The sequence below is a fragment of the Charadrius vociferus genome, unplaced genomic scaffold, assembly GCF_000708025.1.
Source record: "Charadrius vociferus isolate BGI_N301 unplaced genomic scaffold, ASM70802v2 scaffold248, whole genome shotgun sequence".
Lineage (NCBI taxonomy): Eukaryota > Metazoa > Chordata > Aves > Charadriiformes > Charadriidae > Charadrius > Charadrius vociferus.
The window spans coordinates 920,541-939,679 of NW_009649851.1; the positions used below are offsets into that span (position 1 = coordinate 920,541).

The window sequence follows — 19,139 nt, forward strand, 5'->3', positions numbered from 1 at the left end:
TTATATCTCTTATTTTTCTCACCTTAATTGCTAGTAAGTGATTTAGACAGATTTAACACAGTAAAAGTATTGAACTGGTGAGTGGAAAACATTAAAAAAAACCCACCCTGCTGGCTCCCTGTGGAATGCACAGTCCTAGAAAGCCTGGCCAGCATCAGTTTCCTTTCTTGTCCCAAGCAAACCCTTTTCCAATCGGAACAGGCAGTTCTTTAACAGTCCTGTTGTCTTGATAATGGAACACTAACAATAACAAGACACTGGAGGAATTTGGGAAGCTTCAGTGTAGAAAAAATGTTACCAACTGGGAAAAAATCTCCACTGGGAGATTGGGAGATCTGGGAAAACTGACACACATAAGACAATCGGAGAAGGACAAGTAGACCTGGAGCCTGTGGTCAGTGTGATTGACTCTGCCTCTGGAGCTGAAATCTGCAGGAGATTTTCTGACCTTATTTGTGGCAGAACTGTTTAGAATAAAGTGGTTTAGAGAATGTCCTCTTTCCCGTGATGGGTGTGTTAGTACAAGGATTTTGTATGTTGTCAGTACCCAGCTGGCTTTTCAGCATCACATTACAGCTGGCTTCTCAAGCAGTCTGGCCTTACTGTGGGTTTGAGTAAACAAGAAATTTTGTAATACTCCTTATTTTTGCATTAGCTATGCCATTAATGGTCGTAAAAATTGGTAGTTCTGGTCAGACCCTGGGTGGCAGTGCTGCAAACCATGGTAGATATTTCAGCCTATAAACTAAGGAGCATCTAAAGGAGCATTCCTAAACTAAGGAAACCACCCAGCGCACATGCCAGCGAAGCCACGGAATCCTTGATAAGTACCTCCTGTAGCATCAGGTGGAGTAAGTACTGTTGCATTCCTTTCACAAGGGGCTCTGCTGGCATTTTAGAAATCTTATCATGACATGAAAATACATTTGTCCCTTGTTTTGCAAAATATTTCTCAAGTGATTGCAATGACAGAGGAAATTGCCACTAAGAGCTGCGCTATACACCAGAGAAACGTGGACTGGGGTATAGTCAGCACAGGGGCATGATGTTAGATTTTACCAATTTTGCATCCTTGGGATTATGTCCTGGTCTATATTCATATTATCATATTCTCCCTTCAGTCGCAGCACGACATTCTATTAAGATAATGGGATGAAGGCAAAATAAATCATGGTGCTGGGCTGTTTCTTTGCTGGTATGCAGCAATGTTACAGAAGGCCCATCTTTTGGGTGCTTAACTGGATATATGTTTTTTTTTTTTTTTTTTTAACCGTGGCTGAAATTAGATATTTACAGGTTTTGGGTTGCTAACAAATTGCTAGGAAATAACTAGAAATTAACAATGATTCTTTATATTACCTGAGGTCTTAAAAGTGTCCTAAGACAGTTTTACTTAAAGAATCTTGGGACCAATAGAGAAAACCATTTGTAAGTATTTTCATATCACAAGCAGGTTTCAAAATTATGTTCAACGTATTTGCTATTGAATATATTTCACTATTAGAAAATATTTCCACAATAAAGCTTCACTTTAAAATTGGGAAAAGTTTCTTTGTTCATTAGAATAGCTTTTGTGTGGCCACAATGCCAGCCATAGCTATGGTATTTGCAACTATCACGCAGTGCATTTACTGGGTTCTCCATGTATACTGATGGATGGAAGAACCACTCCAAACCTCTGAAGTTTTGTGAACTTTATGTCAAGCTCTGTTCATCAGACATGCCAGAAACCGAAGAATACACTTAATTCCCATAAGATACCTCCCTTTATAGCACTGGGCTCTGATAAACTTGGATGTCAAAAACGTCTGTGGATGTCAAAAGAGCAGCAGTGGAGAGGTAGAGTTAAGTTTTTCAGGATTGTAACTAGACTGATTGCATTTTATAGAATGAAAAGCAGCCCGGAGTTCTGCCTTTACACAGCATAATACTTCTAGCCGTCTTGAAAGTTAATTGTCATTTTGCCTTGTTGAAGCTTAATTGACTTTTCTTCTCATAGATATCCACGCTTCTAGAAAGCAGACATGACCATGACTGCCAACAAGAATGCCAGTGTCAACAGCAGAGCTGGAGGGAGTAAAGTGCCTCAGGACACTCTGGATAGGTAAGTGGTGAACTGCAGGCTTTGTAGATTCTGAGAAAGATTTGTCTGTGTTTGGAACAAAATCTCTGTTCAAAGGTAAGTGACCTCTATTCTGACACAGAGTGCTTTGCTGGACTGAGAGAAGTTTTGGTAGGGACTGAAGGAACTGAGGTATGAGAAAAGGTCTGCTTCTGGCATATTTCTGTCAAAGTATTGCTGCTTGCTGGCTGGTTATGATGGAAGTGATTGCAAGGAAGGACCTGTGTGGAAGGCACTGTGTAGGCCTCAGGCAGGTTTGCACTAAATTTCTTGGCCATATGACTGCGTGTCAACTTTTCTCCATTGCCAGTCTCCAGGTTGTATTTTGTATTGGTTTCTGTCTTGACAGACAGCGGGCAGAGACTGCCTCCTGTGGCAGATCAGGCAGCAAGTGTGAAAGGGCTGAGGGTAAAGTACAGGGCTCATCGCTGTTGCTTTGCTTATTTGTCCTTCAGTCATTAAGCATCAAGTCATTTACAAAGTAAGCCTTTTATTAGGCATACTATGCTGTGTTAAAGCTCAGCAGAAATTGACTTGATATCCGTGTATGCTTCCCAGTTTGTTAGTTTGCCTGTTGGTCATCTCTTAGTACAAAACAATAAAAACGTAAAAAAGGGGGGGGGCAGAGAGGGAAGCTAGAGGAATTTCTAGAGATATTTTCATATGTGGATATTAAAACCAGATCCCTAATGATATCTGGCATTCTCAAGCATTATCATTCTTCCATCAGTGCAGACAGATTGGCGCGGGGAACTTGGGTCTGTACTTCAGCAAACTTTGCACTTACTCTTTTGTCTTAATCTTTTCTATTCTGAATAGCTTAGAAAGTACTGTGGAATACTAAGTTATTGGATAATAACTGTCAAGTCAACTGTCTTTCCTTATCATCACCATCTGTTTTGATTAGAATTTGTCAGGAAAAGATATTTTTTTTTAAGTAGAAGTATGGACCTGAAGCTAAGAAAAATCTTCGAGTTTCACTTGCGTGACAAGTAGGAGATGAATAGGTTGTCATGCACCAGTTCTCCATCCATTATTTTGCCTTATGTAATCTTCTTCACCTGTCTTTGCGAAACCCTGTAAGAGGATGTTATTTGAGTCAACCATGAAGATGCTTCATTTTAGTCAGACTGTAAATCAGCAGAGTAAGTGCTGGCATAATAAAAGTTTAAGACTTGCAGGATTTATTGCAAACATGTTCAAAGATCCACTTGAACTGAACAGTCATTGTCTCTGTTTAGTATGGGATTAAACTGGAGATTTGGAAATCTGCAAATGTGCTTTCTCTATAATTTGTGGGAGTAGAGTTTCAGCAAGTGCTGATACTGGCATAACACAGGTGTATTAGTCTCCTGGTGGCTAAGACCTCTCTTAGTGTTGTTTTCTTGTTAGTCCTAGTTTTGGTGGGGTTTATTGTTGCAAGATGCAAGGTGTGTTTCAGTGATACAGGGTCACAATCTCGTTCAACCTTTTGACCTTACGGGTTGGATGCCAAAGTCAGTAAATTCTGTACAAGTCTTTCTGATTATTTTGGCTGTGAATCAGACCTTCATAGGTCATGGATTTAAATTTTAGTCATAAAAGTCTTCAGTGGAAATGAGGTGCCTACAAGTAAATATCTATACCACTGCATGCTTCGCAAGCATCAAGATTGTTGCGGTAATGAAGATTCCATTGGTCATCACTGGATTGTGAATCCACCAGCATGAGGCACCACAGCTTTCTTCCCCCAGAGCTATGCTAATGACAGTTTCATCAATGAGCGAGAGACAGAGAGCTGAGTGAGCACATTATTTGGGAGAATGACTGTGAGTCCTGCCTGAGAAATTGGTTGTGGGATTCACAGGTTTCTGCTGTGAGCACAGGAGGGGAAAACCTTTGGATCTGAAGAAAGTGAAGTGATTTAAATAAACATCCTCACTAATTCATTCTTTCTTAAGTTATCTGAAGTTCATTCAACACTTGTTACAAATGAACATTTTTGTGTGTCTTAGGTGAGACAAACTTGACTGTGCTCTGAATAGGAAAATGTTGTAGTAGGTGACAAGGGTGGCCAAAGGTATTGGAACAGTTTCACTGCAAGGCAAGAATAGGTTGACTGAGACTCTTCATCCTGGAAAGGAAAGGAATGGAGGGGAAGAAGAGGCAATAGAAGTCTCTGAAATGATATATGGAATAGAGATGGTAAATAAGGGAAAAAGTCTATTTCCATTTAAGAACTAATATGAATCAAATGAAACCAGAAGTCGACAGGTTGAAAGAAGTTGAAAAGAAGGTACTGCTCTGTAGCATGTCTTTAAACTGTGGAAATTACTGGTACTGGATGTTTCAATCAGGCAAATAAATGGAAGAAAAACCTACCAAAGGCTTTTAGCCACAGAAGCAAAATCTGTGAGTCAACAAGTCTTCAGGCCTTTGGCTGTTAAGCTGGTCAAGTAGCACTGTGTGCTCATCTTGTTCTTAGTCTCTTCTCTAGGCACCTGCTAACCGTCACGGTCAGTGACAGAGCCTGGACTACTGCTGCTCTTTGGCCCAAGCCACTGGGGACGTTCTGATGTTGTTTGGAATAAGAGTCAATTATAGGAAGCAAGTATTAGAGAGTTTGCAAAAAGTTTGTTATACTTACGAAATGAGACTTTCTGGCTTCCAGTGAACTTCAAGGACACAACTTTAATCCTTCCTTGTGAGTCACTGAGGTGAATGCCAAGGAACAGGAGGTTAGGAAAGCACCTTATATCTAGCTGAAAGTGACTTCTTAGCAATTCTGGCAGGAAGTAGCTCTGTGAAGTCTTATTAACTCTTCAACGGGAGACAAAGGAGCCCATAGCATGCTTGCAACTGGTGTGTGACGCTTTTGTATCAAATGACTACATTGTTTGTGCTGTACTTAAGAGGATCAGCGTAACTCTGAGGAAACCTTAAGAGAACAGAAGTCAAAGAAAAGGCATAGCGGTGTTTATAGCTCTCTCCACACAATGTGGCTTGCTTTTCCTTAGCAAATAATTTAATATTTATCTGGAGTCTTTATGTTTTATGCAGAAACTCTATTTGAATTAATGAACTAATTTATAAAGTATTTGTCCTAATCTTGTGTTTACTCCACTGCAAAGGTAAATGTAGAAATGGCACTACCAGCTCTGTTTGACTTAAAAATCACCTCAATGCTATATTGTATTAAATGGGCCTATAGTTATGTTTATGAGGTCATGCTCTACTTAACAAAATATAGGTTTCAAACTTGTGGTCTTTTTAGTCTAACAGAGAAAAGGAATATCATTATTAAAATTGCAACTTAGTTGGAGATGCTAGATGCCCCAAGCACCAGTCCAGAGCTGAAAAATATTTAGAGTAAGCGTGGCTGGGTAACTTCATTAAATCATTCCTAATGTCTTCACCTCTGGCTAATATGTAATCTCTTAACTGGGGATCTCAAGGCACTTAACTGGGGATCTCAATACACTTAACTTCAGCCATCTCACCTGCTGTAGTATACTACAACAGTACAGGAAGTGTCTGTTTTTACAGGAGCCCATCGATTTACAGTTGTTTGTTTTGTGTTTTTTTTTTGTTTTTTTTTTTTTTTTAATCTGAGGGTATTGCATGAGGCGTAAGTAACTTTAGAATTTGGAGGTACAGACTTCTTCCAACATATTTGTGACTAAGTAGTAGAATTTCCCTTTACCTCCAGCATTTTCTGTGGTGCAGGCTGGGCCTGACCTATGAGTCCCACCTTGTGAGCTGGATGCAGAGCTGGAAATAGCAGGCTTGTGCCCTGATACAGGCAGTGTTGGAACGAGAAATAGAATAAATATTGTAAGACACATTTTTACTATAGGATACAATTTTAAAGTAAATTATCTAATTAAAAATATTTTAAAACACGACAGTATCCTTCTGCTGTAAGCACAGAATAGGCCTCTGCAAGGAGGATTACTTAGACATTGATTTGATGTACTTTCTCATTTAATAGCTTTTAGGTAAAATTCTGTTAATCTGGAAAAAGAACTGCACACATCAGTATCTAGTTTTGTAAACCGAATACTTAATGTAGACAAAACCAGTAAGATATTTTGGTTAATTAGGCAATACATGCACGTTATAAGATCTCAGAGTAATGTCATTACAGTTATTCTCAATTTCTTGAAAAGCAAGGTGATTGTACTGTAATTTCCCACAGAACAGTATAAAGTCTATCCCATGTAAAGCACATTTAAAACATGTGCACGTGAGTTTCACAAATCAAGACTTAGGAGTGAGTTTTTGAAAGCTTAAGCACATTTGTATACTATTTACAGTGAGCAAAAATCAAGTTCGCTGCAAGCGTTTTACTAGCCAGGTGACTTTGGTATATATAGCGGGACTGCCATAATGAGCTACAACAAACATCTTTTTAGTTTAATGTCACTGGGCTTGATTTGGGAAGGCAGCCAAAGCAGAAACCAATCCTGGTTCCAGTTGCACAAAGGGACTATGTGGCTGTTCATCTGAGGAAAGCTACGTCACCAGAATCATGTGAGTTTCGGCATGGATTTTATGATGTGCGCTGTCGTCTCCCCACCCAATCCGCACAGGAAAGGTGTCGTCCTCATGGTATTGGAGAATGTTCTCCAGCTGAGCAATCCTGATTTAATAACATGATAAACTAAGGGTACTGATGTCAGTGGGTCATATAGCAAGGCATCAGAAATTTGTCCTAGCAGAGGATCGCATCTGCAAATTGCTATGAGCACAAAGTTGCAAGTTGTTAAGTTCCTAGTCTAATAACATTCATAAAACTTCTTTCTAAATACTTTTAGTTGGATCTTTTGATCAAATATGCTCTTGCTTGATTACAGCTGAAATCTGTTCTGAGTTCCATCTCTCCTTGCCTGGGAAGAACTGAGCTGCGTACCCACAAACCTCTAAAAATAGGCTTTGATTTTTATCTCCCAGCTCTGTGGAATGAGGACTGATAAAATGTTTGGAAAAAATGTCTAACGTGCACTGAGAGATGTTTACACGGGCTTTGTGGCTCAGACCTTCTTCAGAATTTAGGTTAATGGGACAGAATTTTAATTGGCAGGAGCTAGCTTATCTCCAGTGAAGGCAATGGAGATGCACCACGTAAGCCAAACGACTAACTGGACTAATATAACTCTAGAGGTACCTAAGGAGTTTTTTGGCTGAATTGTTTATAATTCTTTAAAAATCAAAGAAAAGAATGACTTAATTTTCTAACCAAAGGAGCCCATGGGGTAGTCTTATGTCCAGCTTTATCATGAGTCTGGGGTAGCACTTGCTGCTAGCTTAACTAGAGGTCAGAGCTGGACCTGCTTAGCCATGGCCTTGGCTTCTGCGGAGCCATCATCAGGCACGTAGAGTGGAGGCCAGATGCTTTGGGGTGTCACAGATGACTGCTGAAGGTGCAAGGCTGTGGAGGATTGATTCGCACTGATGGCAGAGCCATCAGAATCCTGGAGCAGTATTCTTGTATTCTGCTTCCAGTATCCACCCTGATTCTTTTGTTTGGAAACTTAGTAAAAAATCACTGCATTTGCGTAAGTTAACAAAGCCTCTCTTGTTTGTTTTAACAGCAGCGGTCTTGATGTTTGAGCATGACAGAACACAGCAAAGCTGGCTGTGCAGGAGAAGTTTTGCTTGGGTAGGTTACTAGGAGAAGTATTGTTTAGGGCTGGATACCTGTCCCCGTCATGCATGTATGTTCATGCTCAGCTACTTCATGTGCCCATCGAGGTCTTGTGCTTTATTACTGTGTTTCTCTGATGAAGGCATAAGCAATAAGAGCTTTAAGGAAAATTTTAGTTAAAGGAAGACTTCATGTCTGTGTTTCAGCCTTAAAAAACTGAGATGTACAAATCACTTCCAAAATCAGTCCTAGTCAAGCCAAATTAAGCAAATAAATTAATATATTTTTAAGTAAAATTAATTCTTGGTACACATTAATAAACCCAATTAGAATATTTCTTCTTTTACAAAATGATTATGTGGTTTGTTCAGCGTTGGGGTTAAGCAGTGCCCGGCTGTCAGTGCTGGAGTGCGGGTGGCAGAGGCAGTTGTTCATTCTGCTGGCTTGTCCTGGGAATATTGTATTCTCTTCCCTTTCCACAGTAAATTTTTCATTTCAAAGGCAATCTTGTGTCAGGAGAAAAACCTGTCTGCATAGGGAGAACCATTGTCTTCAGAGAGGCAATGCCCATGCAGTACTTTTCTCTTGTTTAGAGAGATCGGTTCATGGATGCAACTCTAGTGCCTTTTACTTGGGGTTACCTGGTATGTAACAATATGATTTTAATTTAATTCATTTAATTTCACTCTTTCTGCTATTGTAACTCTCCACCCTTAATAAAAGGAAAAAAACCCAACCAAACTAAAACAGTGCCCTTCAGCTCTGTGTTAAACTGTAGGCACCGTCCAAATTTATTGTCAGCTCATTCATCCAGATGCTGTCCAGTCTGCCTGCACTGAAACATGAACTACCTCAGAACTAACGGAAAAGAACTGTATTCCACGTCTGGGGCTGGACGCTGCGGGGAACAGATAAAGCAGGCTGACACAGAGCAGCTCCCTTGCTATTACCACAACAGAGTGTGGTGAGGGAGATAACTCTGCATCCACCATGATGGAGCCCTGATCCTACTCTAAGTAAAATATTACTAGAATAGTAAGATAAACAAAATGTAATTTTTTTTGTATTTCATAGAATCATAGAATGGTTTAGGTTGGAAGGGACCTTGAAGATCATCTAGTTCCAAGCCCTCTGCCACGGACAGGGACACCTTCCACTAGACCAGGTTGCTCAAAGCCCCATCCAGCCTGGCCTGGAACACTTCGAGGAATGGGGCCTCCACAACTTCTCTGGGCAACCTGTTCCAGTGCCTCACCACCCTCATAATGAAAAATTTCTTCCTAATATCTATTCTAAATCTCCCCTCTTCCGGTTTGAAGCCATTCCCCCTCATTCTGACACTACATGCCCACGTAAAAAGTCCCTCCCCGGCTTTCTTGTAGGCACCCTTCGTATTCTGGAAAGCTGCTATAATGTCACCCTGGAGCTTTCTCTTCTCCAGACTGAATAACCCCAACTTGCTCAGCCTGTATTTATATATTTAATGTAAACATAAATTTAAAGACTATGATAGTTATTACATGCCCCAAGTTTTCTGAATGGAGAGCATTGTGAAGAAAGCAATCAAAAGATGCAACTTCAGGTTCCTGTGTTCTAAAACAATCAGGTTTTGGTCTTATTTGAAACTCTAATGCGTACAATTTTCCCACTGATAATGATGTGTGACTGCCATTGTCTTAGCACAATTATGTTAAAGTATTCTCTCATCTCTTACTCTTTCTTTGCCAAGTATGTGGACAGTGTTGTCGTGAGTAATAGAAAAGCTGTTTCTTTCCCTTTTGTGGATGGTTGCTTTTCAATTACAGGTGAAAGGCTCTGCCTCTACAGGCAATTGCATGGTTTAAAGGAGTCCCCATAAAACATTAGTTATAGATAGATATACTATCCTACACACTTGGATAAAATTTTCTGTGTGGATGATGTTCCCATCCGTGCTTAATAGAAAGTTTAGTGGGATGTTTGGATGCCAATTCAATTTGTGTTATAATGGTATGCCGTGGGAACAAATGCTGGTGTGGTTGCTGCTGCCTCAACTGTGTGCTGAAATGCTCACCAAAACAACCAACCAAGAGCGGTGTGTCTCAGTGAAAACCTTTCTCTCTGGAGGAGACACGCAGGTGTAGATGCAGAAAACAGTGACAGAGAAGGCAATGGGTCTAGAAGTGGTTGATGGGTTTTGCACAACTTTGGGGAGACTTGTGCATGGTTTGGTGTGATAGCGGTTGCCATTTCATGCATATTTGGGTGTACAACTTCTTGTTTTCAAGGGACTCTGATGGGAAAGGAGTGAGACCAGCTTGAAAAAGAAAGTGAGCAATGTATGCCTAAAGCATGGAGCCAAGCCTGCAGTTTGTACGTTTAAAAATAAAACCTTCTTTTGCTCCATCGCTTGTGGGGTAGCCTGGGCTAAAACAGCTCCCAGTTTTCCTAGTCAGAGCAGCCCTTGGGGACCTTGTTAGAGCACCAAGAGGACAGTGTTGTGTGTTCAGCTAATGTGCTCTTGACGTGTCCCTGCCTCTCCCTGCCGGGCAGCACGTGAAGCGGGGCTGGGACTGCTCTTTGCTGCAGGAGAGCTCCTGGCAGCTGAGCGTGGCTTAAGGCAATGAGGCACTCCTCACTGAACTGCTGAGATGTATTTTCCTGCCAAAAGTATTTGCATACTTTTGCATAGATGAAAATCTATTGCCTTGCTCAGAAATATTAGGGAGAATCTTTTAAGCTCTTTATGAATTTGTGAAACAAACCCCGCAGAAAATGTTTGCTACTTTAAAAAAGAATCAAGTTTTAATACTTTGATGGTGAGCTTGAGAATAGGAAGAGTAGTGGTTCAATAAAATTCTGCTAAGAGTAAGCAATATGCAAAGTTATTGGAGCCATGATGAGACACTTTTTTTTTTTTTCTTAAAACATTGAGTTTTAGAAAACAATACAAATAAACTTCAGCCAAACAACTGTGGAAACTGAATAACTGATGTGAAGTCTATTAGCAAGTATCATACTCCTTTAAAAGCAGAAGCAGCTTCAACTGTGCAGCTGACAAATTTTCAGCAGGTCTGTTCCCAGCAGTGCAAAGTTACATTTGGTTCAAAAAGGAATAAAAGCTGTTAATTACCCTGTGAGGTTGGAGGTGCGTTTGGGACACAGAGCTTTGGCAGCTCAACTCTGAACTGGGCCATGGGAGGTGGGAGGGTGCCTACTGTCATCAGGAACAGAAACATCAGCAGTGGTAACAAGTCAAAGCACTGATTCAAATGACCCTTAAACTGGGAAGAATTTGAATACAGGCTTTGACTTTCTTGCTGTCCTTTATCTGGGTAAGCACCATTGGTGCCGATTTTCGATGCTCTGAGACATAATGTTCCCCTCCCTCACTCACCTTGCTCAGCAGTGACCTCAGGGAAGTGGATTAGAGGGCATACGTTTGAAATCTCTTCAGCAGGGTTACAGAAATATTCTTATAAGCACAGTGGTCTGGAGGTGTAAGAGAAAAATGGTTTGTAAGAAGAGGTAACAGCTTCTAATTAGATCAAGAGATAGAATTGAAAAAATGGACCTACTTTTGGGTATATCCTTTGGGCTTCCTCAAACAACTGGCAGGGGGGATTTTGCTATTCCATTTCTGTTGTTGGCTATTTTGTTTCACTTTAACTTTAGATATCTGTTCAGGAAGAAGCATTACCTACTTTATATGCACTTCTCAGTTAAGCAAGTAACTTTTTCTTAGATGGAAGTTGTATTAATATATCCCTTCCATTTGCACAGGTTTTTAAGAGAAAAAAAAAAACTAACAAAAACAAAACCAAAATTTTGATTGCGTTTTGCTTCATGCAGCTTTAGATCAAGTTTGCTTTATTATTACTTGGAGGCTGCAGGAATGTTCTCTGGCATATTACTTCCCATTGTAATTTAATTCTCATGGCATTTTGAGGGCTTTACACTTTTATATGCAGCAAATCATACATCATTATTAGAATTGACTTGTCTATTAAGGTTTATATTTGCTAAGAATACTGGAAAGTAACTGAAAAATGAAAAGTAACAAGTCTCTTACAAAGCAGAGAGTTGTAGTTGACAGGTTAGACTTAGAGTGGTGTTTTTAATGCAACTGTTCTGTTCCAGTACAAAGGCTACTTAGTCTAACACTGCATTATTTGTTTAATCACTAAATTTTATTAGTGTACTCAGCAGTACTAAACCTGAACTAAACTGTTTTATATATTTTGCAGCAAATTATTAAAATGGCATGGTTTTGGAAATGTTTCTGATGTCTTTCTAGTGCTTTTACTGCACTGAAATGTAGTGAATAAAAGCAATGAGCAAGATAGTTGCTAAAACACTTATGGGAGTCCCCACCAATGCAGTATCAGAAAATCAGAGCAGGAGTATTATGTGAATTGTTTTTTGGGTGGTGATAAGTGAGACAGAAGACTGCAGGGGATATAGCATAGAAGTTGTGCAAAATATTTTTACATCATAATGCTAATATTTCATTTTTTCTGGAGGAAGTTGCTCTTAGGAATGAAAATCTTGCCTTCTGGACCAGCATGATGCTGACAATCTCACTGGAAAGACCAACAAAGATACAAGTCATGAGCATTACTAATGATGTTTCATTTACTGTGAATATCTGTCCCTTAAGAGCTGGTCTGAGACCCCATCTCTTTACACTTGAGCTGTTGAAAAGCCATCAGTATGGGAGAACAATTTCCGTTCTGTGCCCTAATCAGTCTGGATTTGAATCAGTGCTTTAGAAATGAAAGAGTCTGTGTTCTCTTACCAGTTTCCTGCACTGTTTAGTTATCCTAAAAAGATTATTTTCCACTTGAGCAGAACAGAAAATTAAAAGAAGACATAGCAGAATTTGTGAAGAGTAGGATTGAAAGGAAGATCTGAACATAATGAAATAAAGATAAGTGAAAGAATTATTGTGCATTTCTTCTCTGATGGGGGAAAAAAACCAATTTGTTCAGAAAGCCAAAGCAAGAAGTGCATTGAGATAGCATCCTCACAGTGTTTTCAGAGACTTTATCCTCTAAATAGCATAATAACTATTCACCAGCTAATATAGTGTGCAGAAACTGGGAATTAGCTAAGTGCTTGATTCAGTCTCCACACTGAGTGTTACCATTTTATTTGCATTTGAGGAGCTTTAATAGCAAATGCTTTTTAAAAGCAAACGAATCTGTAAGCATTTTACTGCAAGCAGAAAAATAGGAGCTAATGGAAATGCACAGGCAAATACAATACATATGTGCAGAAATGCTCGTAGTGCCTAGGAGACTTTGAGCAAGACAATGTGTCAGTGAAATGTCTGAGGCAGAGCCCTCTGTGAGAGAACAAGATGTCTGGATTATTCTAGAGTGACTATCAGCACAGAGCCAAGGACTTGCGAAAGTGTGCCTGTAGACTTCAGCTATGCATAGGACTTTTGGGTCATCCATCTTTACCTTTGTGTTAGATGCAGCTTTTTCAAAGCTTTTGTCACTATTCATATCCCGCACTCTGAGATTATTTCCATTTTCACAGAATCATGAAATGGTTTAGGTTGAAAGGGACCTTGAAGATTATCTAGTTCCAAGCCACCTGCTGTGGACAGGGACATCTTCCACTAGACCAGGTTGCTCAAAGACTCATCCAACCTGGCATTGAACAATTCCAGGGATGGGGCCTCTACAACCTCTCTGGGCAACCTGTTCCAGTGCCTCACCACCCTCATAGTGAAGAATTTCTTCCTCATATCTAATTTAATTCTACCCTTTTCTAGTTTAAAGCCATTGCCCCTCATTCTGTCACTACATACCCATGTAAAAAGTCCCATTCCAGCTTTCTTGTAGGGCCCCTTCAGATACTGGAAGGCCACAATAAGGTCTCCCCAGTCTTCTCTTCTCCAGATTGAGCAATCCTGACTCTCAGCCTCTCTTCTGGGAGAGGCACACCAGCCCTCTGATGATTTTTGTGGCCGTCCTCTGGACCTGCTCCAACAGGTCCATGTCCTTCTTATGCTGAGGACTCCAAAGCTGGATGAAGTACTCCAGGTGGGGTCTCACGAGAGTGGAGTAGAGGGGCAGAATCACCTCCCTCAAACTGCTGGCCACCCTTCTTCTGATGCAGCCTGGGATGCAGTTGGCTTTCTGGGCTGCGATCCCACATTGCCGTCTCATGTTGAGCTTCTTATCATCCAACACCCCCAAGTCCTTCTCCTCAGGGCTGCTCTTAATCCATTTCCACCTAGCCTGTATTTGTGCTTGGAATTGCCCCAACCCATGTGCAGGACCTTGCACTTGGCCTTGTTGAACTGCATGAGGTTGGCTTGGGCCCACCTCTCCAGCCTGTCCAGGTCCCTCTGGATGGCATCCCTCCCCTCCAGCATGTTGGCCGCACCACGCAGCTTAGTGTCATCGGCAAACTTGCTGAGGGTGCACTCAATCCCACTGTCCGTGTCGCCGACAAAGATGTTAAACAGCACCTGTCCCAGTACCAACCCCTGAGGAACGCCACTCGTCACTGGTTTCTACTTGGACATCAAACAGTTGACTGCAACTCCTTGAGTGTGGCCATCCAGCCAATTTGTTATCCCTCGAGTGGTCCATCTATCAAATCTGTGTCTCCAATTTAGAGACCAGGATGTCGTGTGGGACAGCGTCAAATGCATTGCACAAGTCCAGGTAGATGATGTCTGTTGCTCTTCCCTTATCCACCAATACTATAACCCTATCATAGAACACCACCAAATTTGTCAGGCATGACTTGCCCTTGATGAAGCCATGTTGGCTGTCACCAGTCACCTCCTCATTTTCCATGTGCCTCAGCAGAATTTCCAGGAGGATCTGGAGCATTTATCAGCTAATGCTGGCAGGCAGGTGCACCGCTGGTACAGGGGACATCTGTGGATTGGGATGAGGTAGTATTGACAATATTCAAGTGTGGGTAATGTTGGTTAATCCTCCTGTTGTCACAGTGTAGGTAACTCCAGCTGACTCACCTTTTTTTTCCGTGCAGCAGGACACTTATCCAGGGAAGCAGCTGTACGGCTGCGCAGCAGCTGAGGCCATAAGAGGACTTGTTGGTACAGACAGTTGAACAAAAGCCCAGTAATGAGACTGCTCTCACATGAAACCTCTACCCCCTTGATTTGCTGCTGATTTGGAAAACCACTTTATGTCAACATAGGCAAATAGGGGAGATGGCAGATAGCCTGCGTCCATTTGAAACTGTTGGCAGAGACCTGAAAGCATTTTTAATGTGGATTTTTAACCTCTCCCTTTCCTGTCAAACAGTACTGTCACCCATGTGGACTTCCAGATACGTGTTGAGTTTGGCTGGCTTGTTCACTGAGTCTGTGTTTGTGTGGTGTGGTACCTGATACAGCTTCTCTGAGTTTGTTAGCAATGGGCAGCTAGATTGCCTCTGTTCAGAGGTTCAGGAATGAATTGTAAACTGTTGCTCTCTGCAACTTTAAAATAAATACCCAAACAAACCAAGATTTTTGCTAAGCCATGAGCAACCAGGAGGAAACTTCTGGTTTGCCAGATTTCTCACACACCTGTCCCTTCAAAGTCAGCACGTCAGATTGCAGAGAAAGGCTTTGCTACTGTTAGTTTTGTTAAACATTAATGCCAGTTTCCTCCCATTAAGCATACAAAGGGACAGAGGTTTGACAAAACGCACTCGAACCGTGTTGCTTGACAAGTGAAACAGGCAGTGTTCAGGAAGCACAGAGGCTACGGAAGGGCACAAGGGACTGAGAGCAGAATTCCTCCGTCTCCATTCTGCATCTTTCCACATGGGAAGAGCTTCTTGAGTAAGTCTGGGGATCGGTAGGCTGAAGCGAACTCAGTGATGGATAATATTGTACTTTTCGGAGGCATGAGAGGAGGAAACTAAATAAAGCAGAAGCGAAGAGCATGAAGTGCTATAGCACTGAACTCTTTAATGTCCTTTCCTTTAACAAGTTTTACAGTAGATGGACTTTCTACTCATAGGCAGGAACTCAACACCAGCCTTTTCTTGCTAAAGATAGCGACAGCTGTAGCTTTAATTGCCAGAGTTTGTAGCTCTGTTATAGGACAAGGGACTTTGAGAATAAAAGTAATTTTTAAAGCCCCTGTCTTCCCTCCCCCCTACATCTCTTGCTCTCAGACAGAATCTTATTTGTCTGCCTGGCTAAATGCATGTTTCTTATCTAGTCTGAGGAGATTCCATTTTTTCCTTTTTAATTCTTAAAGGTAATTTTTAAGTTATGCAGCAGAATTCATACCTACGCATTCTGCCACTGCACTCTCCCCCCAGATATGCCCGTGGATGACTGTGTATGAGGAATGACACTTTTTTCTGGCATACTTGGGGTTCATATGTTGGACATACTAAGCTAAATATGGTTTTATTGTACAGAAAGTGTTAGTCCACTAGAGAGAGGCCATACTTATTTACACCTATGCTGAATATTGCTTACAATGACTGCTTTTCTAAATGCTGGCCTTAAATGCAGTGTTGCTGGCACACTTTTGTGTGTTGTGTTGGTCTTGATGCCTGGCTTCAGTTTTTGGGGTGTGTGTGTGGTTTGTTGTTTTTTTTTTAATATGTTTTCTAAGAAACTTACTTTCTGGGGTATGAGACAGTTTGAGGTCTTTTTTCCACTGAATAAATAGCAGAAGTCTTATGGGTTTGTGCTTTTCAAGAAAAAAATCAGTATTGCGGGCCAAACTCTGTGGGGCTCTGAGGGATGTACCTTAGGGTCAGAATCTGTTGCTTCAAGTTGTTGCTTCAAATATTCATTAGTTGAGAAGCCCATAGGTTACTTCAAGGAGTTTGTTGTTAGTTTTTGTAGTCTTTAGAGAGCAAATATTTTCACAGCTGATGAGCTTATAAAGGTTGCTAGTTGCTTTTTCTTGTTGCTTTATACACAGATGTTGGTATTGCCTCATTTACTCCATAACGTTTTCATTTTCTTGATACTCTGCCTGATGCTATCTATGTATCCTCCTGTAGGGACATGGGGTTTACTTTTGGCTCTGTCCTAAAGGAAAAGATGAGTGATAAAAGATATGTCTACTTGCTCTTAGTTGCTCTAAGTTAAAACTTAGTTGCCTTAAATTAAGTAAAACTTGGGGTTCCTTATTACTGTGCAGCATTCCTGTTGCACGTCAGTCTGAGCAAAACATTGTCATCCTCAGGGTTATAATACATGCAAAGTCTCTCATAAGATACGAAAAGTAAAAATGCATTGGCCAGCTCCTTATAAAACCTAATAGGCCAACAAAAAAGTGTAAAACTAAATCTACGGTTTTATAAGAAGCGAAGGTCTTGTGAGAATGAAATGCTTATAAAGGATGTATAAATACCCCAAATTTTATCCTGATTCCAAATTTAGGCTTGAGATCCCACAGCTCTTGTAGGTGTGGTGATGAAATGTGGTCTGGGAGGCTCATTTCAGCTGGTGAGTAATAGACACATTTATGTTACCCTTGATCACAGTGAAGAAAGTGATGGGGAGTGTCTTTCCCTGACTTAACTCTGCTCCTGTTGACAGTTATGGTCAGTAAAAAGCAGAGAGAAGCCAATTCCTGAATCTTTTGGAAAGTTTCCTTTAGATTGTGTTTTTGAATATTGGTGTGTGCAGTGCTTGAGTACTCATTGATTGCTCTTTTGTTAATATTCAGTGAAACTGAATTTTTTCCCCAGTTTATCTGTGTCTGCTCATTGATTGGGGAATAAATAGATCAAAGACTTTTTCAAAGCTGTGTTCAGCTAAAAAAACCCCAACAACTCTTGGCTGGCGAAGTCTTAATATGATACTCAGTTCTGGGTATGCCCAAAACATTTCCTTATTTTCATGGCTTGTTTAGCTAAACAAAGTAGAATGAAGCATACAGTAACTGGTTAGGTATAGTACCTAATTTAATTTTCAGTGCAAATGTTATTTAGACTGAAACTTTGTTTTTCATAAGCGTCCATTTGTGCCAGGTCAAAGCCTTAAATCTTTCTATAACAGTAAGTTTTGTATCAGTTTGCATCTTTAACAACTTCTCTTTAGTAACTCTTTATTTGTCCTGACATAAGCCAGAAGACAATCAAAGCCCAATTCATAGATAGTTCAAGAAAGTGAATGAAAAAGGACCATCAGTGAAAGTGAAAGAAAATTCCCTTTTAAATTCAAGCAAAGTATTCCATTTCTTCTGAATTCGTACAAACCTACGCACACTGTGACGTGTACCAAGGGTCATGTTTGTCTGTCATAGCTGGAATTTATTTTGCATTCCGTAAGGTCGGAGCCACTAAAGAAAATTGTGATGATAAGAGAGGCCAGGGTTGTAAACCTTCAAATCTTTCATCCTTCAGAGGCAGGATGCAGCCTTTAAAGATGGGACACGTTGTAGACTTTTAATGTGTATTTTATGTTATTTCATCTGTAGTTATGTTCCTTTGCTCCTCTCACCCTAACATCCGTAAAACACAGTATATCTGTGTATGTCAGGTGGTGCAGCTGTGGTCTGGTGAATAGGTTTGGATGGGTTGTATATGATGATATGAGTGATGTCAGCTCACAACTTACAGATTGGTATAAGTTATGTCAGGCAGTGGCACCTTCTGAAATGCTGTTTGTACCCTCATTCTGTCCTGATAGCAAAACTGTGCTGCAAGTCTGTAGTAACAGTTTCTTCTGCACATACAAAGTGTTACAAATCACTTCAGCATGTATTGCTGGTGTTTGGGAAAGCAGCAAGTGTCCATGTGTTTCCTTGCCTCTCTCTTGCTTCAGTACCTCCACAAGTCGTATTTCACTTAGCAACAGGCTCTTCTCTTTTCTGCTTTGTCAGGTACTGAAAAAAAAATAATCCTGCATCTAACTTTGTTCTTGCAGTTTTTCACATAAAAGTCATGTGTTGCGAGAGTTATTACTAGTGCTTCCCTCTACAAAGTCTGTTATGAATGTTGGATTTGTCCTTAAAAAAACCAACCCCAAACCTGTAACTTTTGTTAGAAAAACTGTTTTGGCCATCTTCGAGTTGCAATGAATGTCAACATATGGGTGCGGAGACAGACAACTATTGGTGTACAGTCACATAACTCAGTGACTGGGAAGTTCACAGAGGAAGGAAATACCTTTTATTATGTTGGGAAAAATAGTCCAAGTTTTAGGCATAGAGCTCTCAGCAGTGAAAGTCTACTCTTCTAAGGGACAAAGGAGAGGGGGTAAAACATAAAATAAAGCTAAAGATGAAGAGCAAGGGCACATTTCTTGAGTCTTATCATTGTAAGAGTAATACAGTAATAAACAAAGAGCTCTCAGACTGCTTCATCCATATTATAGAAACATATACAATAAGTGTCCTTCAGAGGACAAATAAGCTTTCTTAGTGTCATATAACCTGGAGCGTTCTGATTGTATGA

The 19,139-nt window shown here is 40.6% G+C and overlaps 1 protein-coding gene across 1 annotated transcript in view; it reads left to right on the top strand.

Moving 5' to 3' along the window:
• Positions 1-2,024: 2,024 nt before the first annotated feature.
• ST5 (suppression of tumorigenicity 5) overlaps positions 2,025-19,139 on the top strand; it is a 98,800-nt gene continuing 81,685 nt past the window's right edge. Inside the window, exon 1 of the mRNA XM_009890954.1 lies at positions 2,025-2,104. Within this exon, the coding sequence (XP_009889256.1) occupies positions 2,025-2,104 (80 nt within the window). The remainder of the gene's footprint in view (positions 2,105-19,139) is intronic.